The sequence below is a fragment of the Engystomops pustulosus genome, chromosome 9 (assembly GCF_040894005.1).
Source record: "Engystomops pustulosus chromosome 9, aEngPut4.maternal, whole genome shotgun sequence".
In the NCBI taxonomy this organism is placed as follows: domain Eukaryota; kingdom Metazoa; phylum Chordata; class Amphibia; order Anura; family Leptodactylidae; genus Engystomops; species Engystomops pustulosus.
Window position 1 is genome coordinate 87,655,748 of NC_092419.1, and position 19,382 is coordinate 87,675,129.

General features: G+C 43.9%; 1 protein-coding gene across 1 annotated transcript in view; it reads left to right on the plus strand.

Moving 5' to 3' along the window:
• Window positions 1-19,382, plus strand: part of ASTN2 (astrotactin 2) — a 377,384-nt gene that overhangs the window by 267,433 nt on the left and 90,569 nt on the right. Inside the window, exon 15 of the mRNA XM_072124956.1 lies at window positions 1,100-1,279. Within this exon, the coding sequence (XP_071981057.1) occupies window positions 1,100-1,279 (180 nt within the window). The remainder of the gene's footprint in view (window positions 1-1,099; window positions 1,280-19,382) is intronic.

Sequence of the window (19,382 nt, forward strand, 5' to 3'; positions counted from 1 at the left end):
TTCAAGTGACTTTATAATGTATATATATATTTTTTTTTTGTAATGTGCAAGAAAATGTATTTTCAATCTGATTAGTTTATCCTTTTAAAGGAAACCTACCATCTCGGATCTACCTATTATGGTAGATCCGATGGCAGGTTCAACTAATGAATGACATGGGGGCCCTTTTTAGGGCTAATCCTTGAGTGGCCTGTAACTTTATAAATCGTTTTTTCACCCAATATACAAATATCTGAAAGAGGCTACTAGGGCGTGGAGTAGCCCGAGCTGAAGCTACACGGTGCGGTTACTCCATGCCTACGAGTATGCGCAGCCGCCGGCCCTCCATAGAGTCTCTATGCACAGCACGGACGAATGCGTGCAGCTACCAGGAGATCAGATCTCGTAGTAGGAGGATCCAGAGAGGCTACTCGGGTGTGGAGTAGCTGCTCCGACTACTCCATGTCCCAGTACCCTCTTTCAGATATTTGCATATTAGGTGATAAAAGATTTATAAAGTTACAGGCCACTCAAGGATAAGCCTTAAAAAGGGCTCCCATGTCATTCATTAGTTGAACCTGCCATGGGATCTACCTTAATAGGAAGATCTGAGATGGTAGGACTCCTTTAATAGACTTTTGTAGACTTTTTAGGCACCGTGACTGTGGTAAACTTCTTATATTTATTATCCATGGCCTCCTTCCTTCTCAGATCACCTTTTATAATTGAGATTGAAGGGCTCCTAGGGGTGTTCACAGGCTTCAGACTCATCAGCATAATTTTAAATGTTGATTTTAGAAGGACGGAGGCCATGGATAACAAATATAAAAGATTACCACAGTCACAGTGTCTGCATCTATGAGTAAGTGTCCCTGGTTTATTAGGCTTGACTTTGTTGGTAGATTTCCTTTAAGTACACTGCTTCTCTATTTGATGATCTTTGACTCCCTATTCATACATTGTCCCCTCAGTCCAGCTTTAGCTGTGGTGTACCACATTATTTTTTTTTTGTCATTTTTGTCAAATATTTGTTACATTATTCGTATGTGGTTTGACTGATTTGAAAAGACTCATTATGAAGCCATGCATTGTGCTACATATAATAGGGCTTCTCTTACAGGATTTGCCAACGTGTTGAAGATGATAAGTCCCCACAGTAGTCGGGAAGAATTACAAAGTATACTACAGATGTATGGCTCTCATTATATTTCAGAGGCTCTCTATGGTTCAGAGCTTACCTGTACCATCCGATTCCCCAGCAAGAAAGTTCAACAGCAACTGTGGCTTCAATATCAAAAAGGTAAGATACAGAAATATAGATATGAAAAAATACCTGGATTCAAATAATTCAGGATTTCCATGAGCCTGAGCAGGTGTCCGATGCATCTAGGAAAGTATGCTATCACATAATATTAAATTATATATCACTGAAATTTACACCATTCTTTTTTTCTTTCTTTTTTTAAAATTTAAATAATTTTTTGTTTTCCGTAAAAACAATATTACAATTGCAAAAAAAAACAATAATACATGACCCAACAGTATTTATACAGTTATACATATGTTACTTAATGGCAATCTATTGGTAGATTTCCTTTAAAAGCCATCAGCGGCTTTGCTGACGGAATTTTGTGTCCTAAATATCCCACCATGTACTAAGAGAAGGATCCGGTGAGACTGCCTGTGCAGTACTATGAAGCCGGAGATGTCCCCTGGCTTCATTGCGCATGAGCCTCATACACACACAACCGTACTATGACAGTAGGACACACTAGGACTAAGGCACACACAACCGTACTAGGACGTTCAGGGACATCCGAATGTAGGAAGGTGTTAAAGTATTGAGCATCATTTGGCCACATAGGGCCTTGGATGCCATTTTAACTCATTACCAAATTAGTTATTTTAACATGTTATTGTAACTAAAATCCGGCATGCTATTTATTTTTTCAACTGTACAGGCGGCCCCCGGGTTACATACAAGATAAGTTCTGTAGGTTTGTTCTTAAGTCAGAACTGGTATATTTTATAATTGTAGTTTATAAAACTACATATAGGAAGACCCGAGGCTACCATGACGATGTATCGCCGCTCCCCGATGACGTCACAAGGAGCGACGATCCTCAGAAAGACGGCGGCGCCCATGATCAGGGGGGGAACACCCGCGATCGTGCTGGCACCGATCGCGGGTGTTACCGGTAAGCCTTTGCTACAGTATGCAGCAAAGACTTACTGGCTATGGAGAGGGCTCAGCCCGCGAGCCCTCTCCATGTTCCCGCCCCCGGCATGTGACGTAATACTACGTCACATGTCGGTAAGTGGTTAAAAATGTTAGATTGTCCTAAGAACCAGTATTAAAAACAAAGCTTAAATGCAGACAGCACATGATAACTGTTACAGCTGATCATTGTAGCCTAGGGCTAAAGAACAGGAAATGAACAACATCCAGACGTCCAATTGTCTGTCGTCAGTAAGTTGGGTGTTCTTAAGTTGGGGGCCACCTGTATATCGTAGATGAGACCTATGGCCTGTAAATTGTTAACAATACATCCCTGTCCCATGAACCCATATCCCTTTTAATACACAACAATTTCCTGCCGTCCTTCGAAGTAGTAGATGGATATTACATGCCGTTATTTAGACTACAGTTATCACCTATCCCATGGATAAGCGATAAATCTGACAGTTAGAACACCCCTTTAATTAATCTTAGAGGTCTGTTTCCATTTTGCCATTAAAGTCTGTCCATCGTTGTAAAATATGCTTAATTAAATCCACAGCGAGTCAATGTTATGCGATAAAAGAAGAAAAAATCCAGGGGGTTAAATATTTTTTTATAGGTATTGCAATTGTTCTTACTAGTGGAAAAGAGTTATTCCCATAATAACATATTAGGGAATTGCTGCTGCTGATATTTAAAGTGACTCCCAACCAGAGACGCACTATAAATGCAGGTTGTAAAAAGAAAGCGGCAACCCCATTTCTATGGGGAACACTTCAGCTTTTCCTTCACACGCGTTTTTATACATCTTCATGGATATATAGGACCTTTACTCTTCTTGCTTTTCAGCTACAGTTTCATTTGGTTAATATTATAGCTTATATAATAACTGGAAAGAATGCAGAAATATCATATATGATATCACACAGATTTCATACGACCCCCCAGCATTGCGGATATTTTATTGTATCTGCAATGTCTGTTTTTCTGGATACTTTCATCTTGGGATTTTCCATATGCCTCGGAAACATTTTTAGAGTTATTATTTTTTGATGTAGCGTAATATCTATAGGTTCAAGAATCAATAATGTAACTTGGATAAAATTCTAATTAGATTGAGCTTCAGAATGTCAGTTCAGTTCAGCTGCTCTGTGTTCTTGCCGGTAAATTCTCCAGAGTATGTTAGTACACACTTGCTTTTGTGCAACGTGCCTTAGGGTCAGATCAGTCTTACAATCAATGTTTTTTAAATCGAACAGACCCTTTTGTTTATGGCTTTTTACTTTAAGCACTGTAATACTCAAAGAGAACCTTTCATGCAAATTAGCCTATCCAAAATAAAGAGTTCATTAAAAACTATGATTAAAAAGTCTATCCCTAAATGGTTCATTTCCATGGTTGCAATGTTACAAAACTCACTTGATTGAGTCCTGCATAATGTACCCGCATTGCCCTGGTTCCTGATTGATAGTTTTCAGGGCTTTGATATTCTGCTGTGTGGAACATTGAAAGAGAGCTCTGTTACATCATTGGGCACTTAAAGTCATCATCAAAGCTCCTTTTACATTTTCAACGTCTACCCCATGTATATATCTGATCACATGAAATCACACATTGGGGCTCATTTATTAAGGGTCCGTGGACCACACAAACGTTGGATATTCCGACGATTTTGGATTTGCGCCACATTTAAAAGGGTATTGTTGCACATGAACGGATTTTGGTGCAATCGCGCCGACTTTCATGCGACACGCATCGGGGGGCAGGCCGTCAGACGATCTGACGGATTTGGACAAAACGTGGCATTTAATTTAAAAATTGGGTTGCAAGCCAAGCACTTACATGCATGGTGAACTCCGGCAGACCTGAGTGGGGAAGCGAAACATTCAGCAAGTCGGGAGCATGATGTAAGTGAATCGCGGCACAGTGCATTGTCATTGGACAATGCACTTTCGGGATCTCCTCCGGACCGGGTAAGTAAATGTGCCCCCATGTCTCCATTGAGGATGGGGAGGATTAGAAGTCCATGGCAGCAGCTGTGATTTCATGTGATCACATACATACATGGGGTACAGTTTGCTAATGTTAGGAGGCTAAAGGACATGAGGAGGAAAAGATGGGAGGGGCCGGCCGAGCCAGACACTACCCTCTGATTACCAGAGCTCCTTCATGCTGTTGCTTATATTGTGCAAGAAAACCTCCCCCTTCCCGCTCTGTGCTGAAACTCCCTCTATTGCCATGAGGTTACAGCTGACAGAAGGAGGAAGAAAGCACTGAAGGAGCAGGGGGAGAGAGACAGTGTAGCAGCCTATGAAGCTGCAGCATCAAGGGGCTCTTGTAACGCCCACCCACAGAGCTCTTCATTAGCATAATTTTTAACAGTTGACTTTATAAAGAAGGAGGACATGCATTACAAATGTATGGCAATTCCCACAGTCACGGTGCCTGGATCTACGAGTAAGTGTCCCTGATTTATCATGATGGATTTTGATGGTAGATTTTCCTTCCCTATTCTTGCTGAAAAATGCTTGGCCATTGAACCACAACTGGTGCTGCTGTAATTGGCAGCTTGCCTTGCAGAGCGTAGTTCTCTTGTAGGAGCTGGGTATGTTTTCTGTGGAAAGCTTGGAGTATGTGTGTGTCAGGTATGGGCTGAGTGATTGATGGCTGTACCAATTAGACCCTGTGGCATCATCCAGGAACTTCATTTAGAGGCACTCTTGTACACACTGTTTTGTACTTTTACTCTTGCTCTGTTATCTCTCTACTCGTTTGTTATCTGTTTCTGTACCTTGCTGCCATCTTGGCTTTGACTCTGGTAATCTGGCTTTGCTTGTGGCTGTTTATTTATCTGTCCGTTTGTCATCCATTCCTATTCAGTGTAGGGAATGTCAGCCAGTTGCTGCATGTTTTAGTCCAGAGCCTAGCAAGTAGGCAGGGACAGAGGTCGTCTGTGAATTAAGGACCTGCACCCTTTTCTCAGTCTTGAAAACAAAGTTATATTTATTACATATAGCAGTTTACAATAAAGGTCCCTGAAAACTGTTTTAGGGGTGTTACTCTGCTCGGGAAAAGCACATACAAACAGTACTAATCTTATAAAGGCACCAGTTGGGCTTGTTGCTTTATTGAGTTCATTTGAATATTGATTTCATTGTTCACAATTTCGATTTTTATCAGAATACTGAAATGGTTTGTCAGCCTTAAATAGTCCTTTCCACAATCAGGGTGGAGAGAAAAAGCAAACAAGAGACTCCTGGAGGATCAATAAAGTGAAGAGGAGATTCTATGCTTGGCCAGTTTATAACTACCGTATTTTCTGGACTATAAGACGCACTTTTTAGCAAGAAAAAATCTTGCTAAAAAGTGCCTGCGTCTTATAGTCCGGAGGTCAGACCTCTGTAAGGGAGATCGGGTGCTACCCAGAACTGCACCCGATCTCCCAGAGAAGAGCCTCCGCACTGCTCTTACCTCTCCCCGAAGTCCTACTGTACGGGACCTGCGGTGATGTCAGAATCATGTGACTGATCACATGCTTCTTACATCACTGCAGGTCTCATACTCTCATGCTGCGCTGGGACAGGGTGAGAAGAAGAGGAATGGGGGAAGTATGTGTGTGTGTATAGGTGAGCTGTGTGTGTGTATAGGTGAGCTGAGTGAGTGTGTATAGGTGAGCTGAGTGAGTGTGTATAGGTGAACTGTGTGTGTGTATAGGTGAGCTGTGTGTGTGTATAGGTGAGCTGTGTGTGTGTGTGTAGGTGAGCTGTGTGTGTGTGTATAGGTGAGCTGTGTGTGTGTAGGTGAGCTGTGTGTGTGTGTGTGTATAGGTGAGCTGTGTGTGTGTGTGTGTATAGGTGAGCTGTGTGTGTGTGTATAGGTGAGCTGTGTGTGTGTGTGTATAGGTGAGCTGTGTGTGTGTGTGTATAGGTGAGCTGTGTGTGTGTGTGTGTATAGGTGAGCTGAGTGAGTGTGTGTAGGTGAGCTGTGTGTGTGTAGGTGAGCTGTGTGTGTGTAGGTGAGCTGTGTGTGTGTAGGTGAGCTGTGTGTGTGTATAGGTGAGTTGTGTGTGTGTATAGGTGAGCTGTGTGTGTGTATAGGTGAGCTGTGTGTGTGTATAGGTGAGCTGTGTGTGTTTATAGGTGAGCCGTGTGTGTGTATAGGTGAGCTGTGTGTGTGTGTGTGTGTGTATAGGTGAGCTGTTTGTGTGTTTATAGGTGAGCCGTGTGTGTGTATAGGTGAGCTGTGTGTGTGTGTGTATAGGTGAGCTGTGTGTGTGTGTGTGTGTGTGTATAGGTGAGCTGTGTGTGTGTATAGGTGAGCAGTGTGTGTATAGGTGAGCAGTGTGTGTATAGATGAGCTGTGTGTGTGTGCGTATAGGTGAGCTGAGTGAGTGTGCGTATAGGTGAGCTGAGTGAGTGTGCGTATAGGTGAGCTGAGTGAGTGTGCGTATAGGTGAGCTGAGTGAGTGTGCGTATAGGTGAGCTGTGTGAGTGTGCGTATAGGTGAGCTGTGTGAGTGTGCGTATGGGTGAGCTGTGTGAGTGTGCGTATAGGTGAACTGTGTGAGTGTGCGTATAGGTGAGCTGTGTGAGTGTGCGTATAGGTGAGCTGTGTGAGTGTGCGTATGGGTGAGCTGTGTGAGTGTGCGTATAGGTGAGCTGTGTGAGTGTGCGTATAGGTGAGCTGTGTGAGTGTGCGTATAGGTGAGCTGTGTGTGTAAATGTATGTCTGTGTGCGCTGTGCTTTAGTGCAACCGACAGAAATATTTTAATTGGTGTAAAATATATTTTTCCTTTTTTTGGAAGCCTAAATCTGGGGTGCGTCTTATAGTAAGAAGCGTCTTATAGTCCGAAAAATACGGTATATTTATGTATCCTACATCCAGCATCTTATTGGTTTGGGCTCTTCTTTATAACTGTAGACAGCACTTATGGCGGCTCTTTAGGACGGCTGTGCACAGCAGATATGTCCCTCCCCGCCCCAGCCAGAGAGGCAATGGCGTTACCCAGCTATATGCAATTCCTGTGAACTTTGAAGTCTGCAGCCGCACCAAGAAGCAGATCATGGGAATTCACAGGCGCCCTAGCTGGGGTGTGGAAGAGGACAGTAAGCCTTCTAAGATGGAAGAGCTCAGAGGAACACTAGTGAGCACTCCCTTCTCCGAGCCCCTCATGTTCATTTGTACAATTTTAAATGTTCATTTTTTAACCAAATAAGGCCATAAAAATGAAATAGAAGACCAGATGGGAACACATCAGCATGTATACATGATCCTGCTGGTAGACTTTCCCCTAATGATAAGCTAATAACAGACATACAGTATACATGTAATGCTTGTTTCGACTTGTAGAAGGTACACTTTATAGTCACTCTCCAACTGTTTATTGCCATAAATTGCTCATGTCACCTTAGAAACTATTGTAATGGATGGATAGCAAATGATTATTTCTGAACTCCCTTTCAAGACGCCTTGCAGAAAGCCTGCATACAATGATAGCTTACAGTCACCAAGCTGGATATATAGGCCTTGAGTGAGCAAAAATTAAACCTTATTGACTTGTCAGTCTTTATCTATGTACCTAGGGATTGATGACACGTAGTGTGAGCATATACAATCTATAAAAGGAGGTTCCCCGCTTGGGTCCCCCTCTAGGAGCTAAAGAGAAAAGTTAATAACAGAAGATACGGCTGATTTGAAGATGTCATCCAAAAGAATCAATCGGTTCCATTGATAGTGGTGCAGTTTTACTCATTTTCTTTGCACAGTCAAGGGGTGTCAGTGATGCTCATATCAACCAGTCAAATAAGCTTTTTTTATTCTGCACCTGCCTTTAAAAACATAAAAGTTGCAATCTGATTGGTCATTGCCTTCAAAACTTTTACTTCTTTTATGGATCCAAATGATCACATTTGGGAAAAACATAGCATTACATGTCTTGTGTCTATAAGCAGATGCCTATTTGTTGCTGTTTTTTAGTTAAGGCTTTTCACAGTTTTTATTTTTTTAACAAAGAGCTCCACAGCAACGTGATCTAATATACAAAACTGGTCATTAAACTAAAAAATGTTTCCGCTCTCTTTTGTTCCTTTAGTCTGTACCACCGATGCCAATCATTGGCGGATCCATGCTAAAGGTTGTGGGTTTCGGGTCCCCTAAAGCAGATTCCAGTCACGGGTTATAGTTCAGTGTTGGAGTTCACCTCCACCACTAACACCGATTGAAGGTTTTAAGCATTGTTTGCTGCACTTAAAGGTTTAACACCTACCGTCAGTGCCACACCAACTGCGGATGTTAGTGATCGGTTGGGGTTCGGTTGCCCAGACCAAAACATGTTTCCAGATTTGGCTGAACCCACTGAACCTGAACCTTTTTGGTTCCACTCATCCCTAGTTGTAACTTATTTTTAAACAAAAAAAGATTTTTCCAGCATATGACCAAAATATAGCAAAACTTCTGTTAAAACGGAACTTTAAAGTTACTGGCAAGAGCCTTTGACAACAATTCCAACGATACCTGTATCGTGCTGCTGGCCTTTTTCTAGCCTGAGAAATGGCCTGGTATATTAGCATTTCTTTTAAAATTATATTCAGCTATTAATTAAGTAAGGTTGATGTCCTGGTTGTGACATCAGCTTAGGACACTGAGGTCAGAGCATAGAGGGCATACATATAAATCAGGACCGCATGTTTGTAATTGGCCGATCTGAAGCATGTGATGAGTCACAAGCTTTTGACTGCACTAAATGTCCTTTCCAGAGGCCTTTCACATGAATCAGAACCACATGTTTGTAATTGGACAACATGAAGCATGTGATGAGTCACATGCTTGTGACATAACTCAAGTTCCTATTTTCTTTAACCCCTCTCCTACAGCCCCTCCCAGCAACAAGCCTTCTGTCATCTCTAGCTGTTCTATACAGTTCCCCATGGTTACCAGGAAGCATGGCAAAAGGAGATTAGCCTGCAAAAACACCTGCAGATAGCCAATTAGAGTAAACTTGCTTATTTTTGCTTGGTGCAGAGTTAGGAATTTTTTTTTATACTTTACAGTTGTACTTTAATGTAACAAGTGATGTGTGTGATCGTTATGTAATAACATAGAATTGTTTTCCTTAAAAAAAGATGGCTGTTATCAAAATGAGCAATATGCTGGAAAAAAAGGTTTCTTTGAATATTTTAATCTAATATTAATACTAGTAACTTACTGTTACTCTGTTGCAATGTGTCATGAATGTAACTTTTCCTAGGAAAGATTGTAGCTCATAACTAAGCAATTATTGTATGACCTCATGCACATAACTGTAAATGTCAACCGTGAGCCAGCCGCAAAAACGTTAGCTAGCTCACGGATGCCACTGACTTCTATTAAGGATGGTCACAGCGCAGAGACCACATTGTATCTCGACAAAAAGAGAAAAAGTTTTTTTCAGCTCACCCATTTCTTGTAGCCACGTGTTGAGAGCCGGTGCTCGGACAAACTGAGCCGATTCAGTGCATATTCAGAGCTGGTGGAAGGTATAAAATTTAACCCTTTAGAGAGTATATTCATTTGTACACTGGACAAAATGCATGCTGACTGATTGATCACAGAAAGATTTTTATTTTTATCAAGATTAGATATTGTGTCTATTTGTTCTTCTTCGTTTTTTTGGTTCCATTTACATTTGTGTTTTCTGCCAGATCAGCGACACCGGTTGCGTTTTATGGATTTTTTGAACCTTTCCTGGTTTGCATGCGCTGGAAGGAGACACATTTTTGTGATGCTGTTGAGATGTAGCATTTTCAGAGTCTGAGACATCAGTATAGGCATCTGAGGTGTCATATTCAGTTGAGCTATTCAAAGATTTATAGCTTTTGCAAACTGTATTTTTCAAGATGGATTTCGGATATCTACCGTATTTGACTTCCACGTGTAGACTTTATTTAGATCATAGTCTTTTAAATCTCTGTCAAATTTGCTTTTCTTTGTTAGAGTGATGGAGTCTTTTAATTTCTGTAAGGTGTTGTTTAATTTGGTCTGTAGATCATTTATATCAGGTGAGGACTCATACTGTGCTGCCTCCTGTTGTAGTATTTGAATTTTGCTGTTTAGATCGCTGAGTTTTATTTCTTCTTGTTTTACCAATACAGGCAGTCCCCGGGTTACATACAAGATAGGGTCTGTAGGATTGTTCTTAAGTTGAGTTTGTATGTAAGTCAGAACTGTATATTTTATCATTGTAATCCCAGCCAGAACTTTTTTGGTCTCTGTGACAATTGGATTTTAAAAATGTTGGGTTGTATAAGAATCAATATTAACACTAAAGCTTCATTACAGACACATTTGATAACTATTAAACCTGATGATTGTAGCCTAGGAATAAAGTACAATAAATTACCAATATCCAGAGGTCCGTTTGTAACTAGGGGTCGTATGTAAGTCGAGTGTTCTTAAGTAGGGGACCGCCTGTAATGCAATTAATTTTAAGGAGCAGTCTGACAATATTCTTTGCCACTCGATGGTAAAATCATCATTATATATGTTGGTCGGCATTTTTAGTATCCTTAAACCTCTTGGTATCATTTCATTTTCCAAGTACTTGGTCAAATTTGCACCATCTATACAAAACAACACTAATTACAAAATAAACTCGTTTATAAATTGCAACTCTACATATGTAGTGTATTCTATTATTTGTAATGAATGTTCACTGCAATACATAGGTAGCACTAAATGGGCTTTGAAACAGAGAATAGCAGAACATATATCAGGGGCTCGCTATGATCCATCCACCATGCATGTAGGAAGCAATATACATAACATTTCAGCAGTTTCCAGACACTGCAGGGATTTACACAATGGAGACACTTCACATCTATCAGTAGTACCCATAGAACGGGTTAATCGCCCTAAAAGAGGTGGGGATTGGATTAAAGCTCTCCGAAATAGGGAAGCCTACTGGATATTAACCATGAAAACTAGAATACCACTAGGTCTAAATTCCAGGAATGATGTAATGTACATTTACTAATCATGTTTAAACCATGCTTTTCTTTACTCTTTTTTTTTTCTGATGTTTTCCTGTTGCCACTCAGCTGCATTTAATTTGTGACGTGTTGTCGACTTCCTTTTCTGCCCACTTCCTTTCCTTTTTCTATATAACTTTTTACATAGTATGGTGATGTGTTGACTATGATTAAGAACAGCATTTAGTTCGAAACGCGTCAGTTTCTGTCATTACCATGGTACCTTTTTAACCTATTTTTTAAAAGGATGAAATAAAAACTAAGTTTTATACTTATGATTTAATATATTTTTTGCCTGGTTGCTGGATTCACCTACTTTTCCACATTGTATCTCACTGTGCCGTGACCGAGACTGGCGGCTACTCTGTAAATGATAGGGTCCTATTCTTGTCCCCGATTTGTGGCGCACAGAACTCTACGTTTTCAGTAATCTAGGCTGTCTAAGCAAGCAATGCGGTAGCATACTCTATAGGGGAATGATATCACAGTATGAGCCTGTAATTATATATCAGGTAGATTTCAGACGACCTTACACTCTGCTGTATTGGAGTAACGGTAACCAGCACCCAAGCAGCTCCGACTTACAAAAAGTATGTATCAAGTGAGCCATATGTATGGGTTTTAAAACAGCAGCTGCACGTCACTATAATCTCCCTAATCTATGGGTAAAGACATAAAAATATCCTCTTAGTTGCCACTTGGCCAGCCATGCATATGGAAGTGCCAGTTTATCAGCATGGATACAGCTCGAGATAAAAGCCATAAATCCAAGTTGTATTACACAGCTGTGAGACTCAGTCATCCAAAAAAACCAAATCATTTGCATTATACTTTAGAGTTCTCATTTAAGATTCCGACCGGGGTCATCCAGTATTGACAATCCAAGACCTTCGAGCTCCTAATGCAAATATATAGAACAAATAAAATGATTGCTGCATTATTCTGTGTGTCAATGCTGCGGCACGACTCCAACCGCCCATGAAATGTTCCTCTCTTTTCAGGATGCGGGTTGTCTTCTGTCTGATATCAGTCGGAGGGCACTTAAGGAATTAAACACTGCTTTCTTCTTATTTCCCCTGTCTACTTTTATATCCTTCACTCCTATTGTGCCTAATAAATATGAATACTAATAGGCGGCTCTTTTTAACTTATTTGCTGTTTGCCGGCTTCAATGTCATCGATTTAATAGCAAAGATAAACCGTGTTTACTGATTTTCTCATATTTTTCGCATTTTACATCCACTATATCAATGGTCTGGCAAGAATATTGATATTTATATACTAATCTCATCCTTTGTACGACCACTCGAAATTTAATTACCCGTTATCCACTGTAATATATGATCATAGACCGGCGGAGCTTCTTTGATGTTTTGCTTTTAAGAATGTGAGTGGGTAATTTTATCCCTCTACACTTCCCTTTATGAGTCTAAATGTTCAATAAAGTTTTGTATTGTAATGTTTTCGGCAGTGCCGCACATTACTTGACTTGGAGTGTCCTCGTAATTGAGTGCTGATAGCTCCCTTGAATACGTTAATTACTTATATTATGTTACATTTAGTCGGATTCATCCTATAATAATCCAGCAAGTCTTTATGAAAAAGGATTGATCTCTCTTCATCAAGATTTGTTGTTTTTTTTCCTTTCAGGGAAAAAATTTCTGATCATAAATGCCTCCAATTCCAAAACCTATGATTATCTCTATGACATGGAAGACCTGATTTACTGTGCACTATTATATTTAATGGAGTCTAAATTATATAAATTGTGTAGCTGTGAGGATAGGTAGAGACTAGAGATGAGCGAACATGCTCGTCCGAGCTTGATGCTCGTTCGAGCATTAGCGTACTCGAAACTGCTCGTTGCTCGGACGAATACTTCGCCCGCTCGAGAAAATGGCAGCTCCCGCCGTTTTGCTTTTTGGCGGCCAGAAACAGAGCCAATCACAAGCCAGGAGACTCTGCACTCCACCCAGCATGACGTGGTACCCTTACACGTCGATAGCAGTGGTTGGCTGGCCAGATCAGGTGACCCTGGGATAGACTAGCCACTGCCCGCGCTGCTCGGATCATTCTGTGTCTGGATGCCGCTAGGGAGAGAGCTGCTGCTGGTCAGGGAAAGCGTTAGGGTGTTCTATTAGCTTACTGTTAGGCAGGAGTGATTCTCCAAGAACCCAACAGCCCTTCTTAGGGCTACAATAACGTTCTACTTTTTTTTTTTTTTATCTGCATCTAGTACCATTTTGTGAGGAATTAGCAGGGGGACTTGCTACCGTTGTGTTTAGCTCTTAGTGGCACACATATCCACCTCAAACACCAAAGTGGGAAAATTTAGTAGGGGTTGGATTTCAATTAGGCACAGTCTGCCATTTTTCCTTTTTTATTTTACGTTTATTTTGTTTAATAACTCAGCGTCATCTCATCTGGCATAGTAGTGTGCTTTCATACTTGGCTAGAAAATAGCCATAGGAGAATCCAAACGGCTTACGCCTACAGTAGCGTTATATATTTGATTTCTGGTTGATCTGCTGGTGGCTGTACTTGCTGCAGTGCATCTACTAGCCAATTGTGAGCAATTTGTAGTGAGACTTGCGACCGCTGTGTTTTGCGCTTAGTGACACACATATCCATTGCAAAGACCGAAGTGGGAAAATTTATTAGGGGTTGGATTTCAATTAGGCACAGTCTGCCATTTCCTTTTTTATTTTACGTTTATTTTGTTTAATAACTCAGCGTCATCTCATCTGGCATAGTAGTGTGCTTTCATACTTGGCTAGAAAATAGCCATAGGAGAATCCAAACGGCTTACGCCTACAGTAGCGTTATATATTTGATTTCTGGTTGATCTGCTGGTGGCTGTACTTGCTGCAGTGCATCTACTAGCCAATTCTGAGCAATTTGTAGTGAGACTTGCGACCGCTGTGTTTTGCGCTTAGTGACGCACATATCCATTGCAAAGACCGAAGTGGGAAAATTTAGTAGGGGTTGGATTTCAATTAGGCACAGTCTGCCATTTGTCCTTTTTTATTTTACGTTTATTTTGTTTAATAACTCAGCGTCATCTCATCTGGCATAGTAGTGTGCTTTCATACTTGGCTAGAAAATAGCCATAGGAGAATCCAAACGGCTTACGCCTACAGTAGCGTTATATATTTGATTTCTGGTTGATCTGCTGGTGGCTGTACTTGCTGCAGTGCATCTACTAGCCAATTGTGAGCAATTTGTAGTGAGACTTGCGACCGCTGTGTTTTGCGCTTAGTGACGCACATATCCATTGCAAAGACCGAAGTGGGAAAATTTAGTAGGGGTTGGATTTCAATTAGGCACAGTCTGCCAGTTGTCCTTTTTTATTTTACGTTTATTTTGTTTAATAACTCAGTGTCATCTCATCTGGCATAGTAGTGTGCTTTCATACTTGGCTAGAAAATAGCCATAGCAATAGGATAGCATTGTTTGGTTTTAAAAACTCAAAAACACAAAAAAAAAAACACAAAAAAAAGTTAAAAAAAAATTAAAGTTATAACTCTCATTTTAAAAATGTTTAACCCGAGGGCTAGGGGTAGAGGACGAGGGCGGGGACGTGGGCGTCCAACTACTGCAGGGGTCAGAGGCCGTGGTCCTGGCCGGGGTGAGACACCACCTGCTGATGAGGGAGCAGGGGAACGCCGCAGAGCTACACTCCCTAGGTTCATGTCTGAAGTTACTGGGACTCGTGGTAGAGCACTGTTGAGGCCAGAACAGTGCGAACAGGTGATGTCGTGGATTGCTGACAATGCTTCGAGCAATTTGTCCACCACCAGTCAGTCTTCCACGCAGTCCACCCATGTCACCGAAATCGCCACTCCTCCAGCTCCTGCACCTCAGCCTCCTCCCCCCCAGTCTGCCCCCTCCCAGGAAAATTTGGCATTTGAACCGGCATACTCTGAGGAACTGTTTTCTGGACCCTTCCCACAGTCACAAACCACTTGTCCGGTTGCTGCTGAGCAATTTTCCGATGCCCAGGTTTTCCACCAGTCACAGTCTGTGGGTGATGATGACCTTCTTGACGTAGTGGAAGTGTGTAAAGAGGTGTCCGACGATGAGGAGACACGGTTGTCAGACAGTGGGGAAGTTGTTGTCAGGGCAGGAAGTCCGAGGGGGGAGCAGACTGAGGGCTCGGAGGATGATGAGGTGACAGACCCAAGCTGGGTTGAGAGGCCGGGTGAACACAGTGCTTCTGAGACGGAGGAGAGTCCTCGACCAGAACAGGTTGGAAGAGGCAGTGGTGGGGCCAGACGGAGAGGCAGGGCCAGAGCTGGCGCATCAGCGCCAAATGTGTCAACTAGTGAAGCTCCCGTGGCGAGGGCTCTTGCGGCGAGGGCTAGATCTTCAGAAGTCTGGAGGTTCTTTAAGGAAACACCGGATGACCGACGGACTGTGGTGTGCAACATTTGCCAAACCAGGCTCAGCAGGGGTTCCACCACTACTAGCTTAACTACCACCAGTATGCGCAGGCATATGAATGCTAAACACCCCACTCAGTGGCAACAAGCCCGTTCACCTCCGGCCGTGCACACCACTGCTCCTTCCCCTGTGTCAGCTGCTAGTCAGCCCCCTGCCCAGGACCCTGCCACAAAAACCCCATCGTCGCCTCCACGATCCTCCACAGCATCCACCAGCGTTCAGCTCTCCATACCCCAGACGCTGGAGCGGAAACGCAAATATAGTGCAACCCACCCGCACGCCCAAGCCCTTAATGTGCACATCTCCAGATTGCTTAGCCTGGAGATGCTGCCCTATAGGCTAGTAGAGACCGAGGCCTTTCGCAACCTCATGGCGGCGGCCGCCCCTCGGTATTCGGTCCCCAGCCGCCACTACTTTTCCCGATGTGCCGTCCCAGCCCTGCACCAGCACGTGTCAGACAACATCATCCGTGCCCTGACCAACGCCGTTTCTGACAAGGTCCACCTGACCACGGACACGTGGACGAGTGCTGCCGGGCAGGGCCACTATATATCGCTGACGGCACATTGGGTTAACTTGGTGGAGGCTGGGAGCGAGTCTGACCCTGCGGCTGGTCATATACTGCCGACGCCGAGGATTGCGGGGCCTACCTCGGTCCAGGTGTTTCAGGCCTACTATGCCTCCTCCTCCTCCCACCCCTCCTCCACCTCCTCCTCCGAACTACCATCCGTGGGCACGGCGCCATCAGTCGGTAGCTCTAGGCACAGCAGCAGTGCCGTCGCTAAGCGACAGCAGGCGGTGCTCAAACTGCTGAGCCTAGGCGATAAAAGGCACACCGCCCAAGAGCTATTACAGGGCATCACGGCGCAGACTGATCTGTGGCTGGCACCGCTGAACCTGAAGCCAGGCATGGTTGTGTGTGACAACGGCCGTAACCTGGTGGCGGCTCTGCAACTCGGCAGACTGACACATGTGCCATGCCTGGCCCATGTGTTAAATCTGATAGTTCAGCGTTTCCTCAAGACATACCCCAATCTGTCAGATTTGCTCACGAAGGTGCGCCGCATCTGTGCGCATTTCAGGAACTCCAGCACAGATGCTGCCACTCTCAGGGCAGCGCAGCGCCGCCTCCAACTGCCCGCTCACCGACTGTTGTTCGACGTGCCCACGAGGTGGAATTCAACACTGACCATGTTATCCAGAGTTTACCAGCAGCGCCGAGCGATTGTAGACTGCCAGATGTCAACTTCCACCAGAACTGGTAGTCAGGTCAGTCAGCTTCCTCAAGTCTACAATGAGGAGTGGACGTGGATGTCTGATATCTGTCAGGTGCTGAGTAACTTTGAGGAGTCAACACAGATGGTCAGTGGCGATGCCGCCATCATCAGCCTCACCATCCCGCTGCTTGGCCTGTTGAAAAACTCTCTGATCAGCATGAAGTCGGAAGCTTTGCGCTCGTCACAAGAGACGGGGGAAGAAGATTCCCTTGTTGATAGCCAAAGCACCCTCAGGTCTGTTTCTCAGCGCATATCGGAGGAGGTGGAGGTGGAGGAGGAAGAGGAGGAGAATGTTGGCGAGACACAAGAGGGGACCATTGTTGAGTCCTTCACTGTTCAGCGTGTATGGGCAGAAGAAGAGGAGTTGGAGGAGGAGGAAATGGACAGTCAGGCCAGTGAGGGGAGTGAATTCTTACGCGTTGGTACTCTGGCGCATATGGCAGATTTCATGCTAGGCTGCCTATCCCGTGACCCTCGCGTTCAAAGAATTTATTCCAGCACCGATTACTGGGTGTTCACTCTCCTGGACCCACGGTACAAGCAAAATCTTTCCACTCTCATCCCTGCAGAGGAAAGGAGTGTGAGAATGCATGAATACCAGCAGGCCCTGGTGCACAAGCTGAAACAGTATTTCCCTTCTGACAGCGCTAGCGGCAGAGTGCGTAGTTCTGCGGGACAAGTAGCGAGGGAGAGTAGGCGAGCAGGCAGCTTGTCCAGCACTGGCAAGGGTACGCTTTACAAGGCTTTTGCCAGCTTTATGTCACCCCAGCAAGACACTGTCACCTGTCCCCAGTCTCGGCAGAGTAGGGCTGATCTTTACAGAAAGATGGTGAGGGAGTACGTAGCTGACCATACCATCGTCCTAAATGATCACACAGCTCCCTACAACTACTGGGTTTCAAAGCTGGACATGTGGCACGAACTGGCGCTGTACGCCTTGGAGGTTCTTGCCTGCCCTGCCGCTAGCGTCTTGTCCGAGCGGGTTTTCAGTGCAGCTGGTGGCATCATCACCGATAAGCGTACACGCCTGTCGACTGACAGCGCTGACAGGCTGACGCTTATTAAGATGAATAAAGCCTGGATTTCTCATAATTTCCAATCTCCACCAGGTGAAGGAAGCTCAACCTGAATAATTGATCCACTCCTCCTCCTCCTCATTTTCCTCCTTCTCCTCCTCTTTGTACAGTAAAGCAGAGGAAACTGGCTATTTTTTGACAGGGCCCACTGGCTCTAGCTATAGTACTTTATGCATTTAATTTTTCTGGAGGGCCACCTACCCGGTCCTCTGTTTTAAACAATTTTTGGGAGTGCCACATACAGGCACTCAATCTATTCAATTTTTCTGGAGGGCCACCTACCTGCTCCTCTGGTTTGAAAAATTTTTGGGACTGCCACATACAGGCACTATCCAAATTAAATTGTCTCCATAGCAGCCTCCACACGTCTCCATTGCTACCTCCAAAAGTCGTCCATATAGCTGCCTCCATACATCGTCCCTTTATCAAACGAGGTGTGTCAGGCAGAAATTTGGGTTGTTTTCATGGATTCCACATCAAAGTTGTTAACTTTGTCGCCACCCTGCTGTGTTATCCACAAAATATACTGGCAAACTTTTATCATTTACCAATATTATTTCAGCGCTTCTTGCGCATCTGTTTACATTCCCCTCACCCGGCATATCCTAAACTTATAAGAACGCTACTACACTTGATCTTATACAAAAGGTTCTTAGAAGTGCTGTTTGGGGAGTAGCCTAGAGACAGGGGCTTGGATTGGCGAAAGCTCGCCTGGCAGCGGAGCGCCAGCTCCATGCGCATCAGCCGCTTCTTGCGCATCTGTTTACATTCCCCTCACCCGCCATATCCCAAACTTATAAGAACGCTACTACACTTAACTTGGTGCAGGCTGGGACCGAGTCTGACCCTGGGGCTGGTCATATACTGCCGACGCAGAGAATTGCGGGGCCTACCTCGGTCCAGGTCTCAAAGGCCTACTATACCTCCTCCCAACCCTCCTCCACCTCCTCCTCCTCCGAATTACCATCCGTGGGCATGGCGCCATCAGTCGGTAGCTCTAGGCACAGCAGCAGTGCCGTCGCTAAGCGACAGCAGGCGGTGCTCAAACTGCTGAGCCTAGGCGATAAAAGGCACACCGCCCAAGAGCTATTACAGGGCATTCCACATCAAACTTGTTAACTTTGTCGCCACCCTGCTGTGTAATCCACAAAATATACTTGCAAACTTTTATCATTTACCGATATTATTTCAGCGCTTCTTGCGCATCTGTTTACATTCCCCTCACCCGGCATATCCTAAACTTATAAGAACGCTACTACACTTGATCTTATACAAAAGGTTCTTAGAAGTGCTGTTTGGGGAGTAGCCTAGAGACAGGGGCTTGGATTGGCGAAAGCTCGCCTGGCAGCGGAGCGCCAGCTCCATGCCAAGATCCAACTAA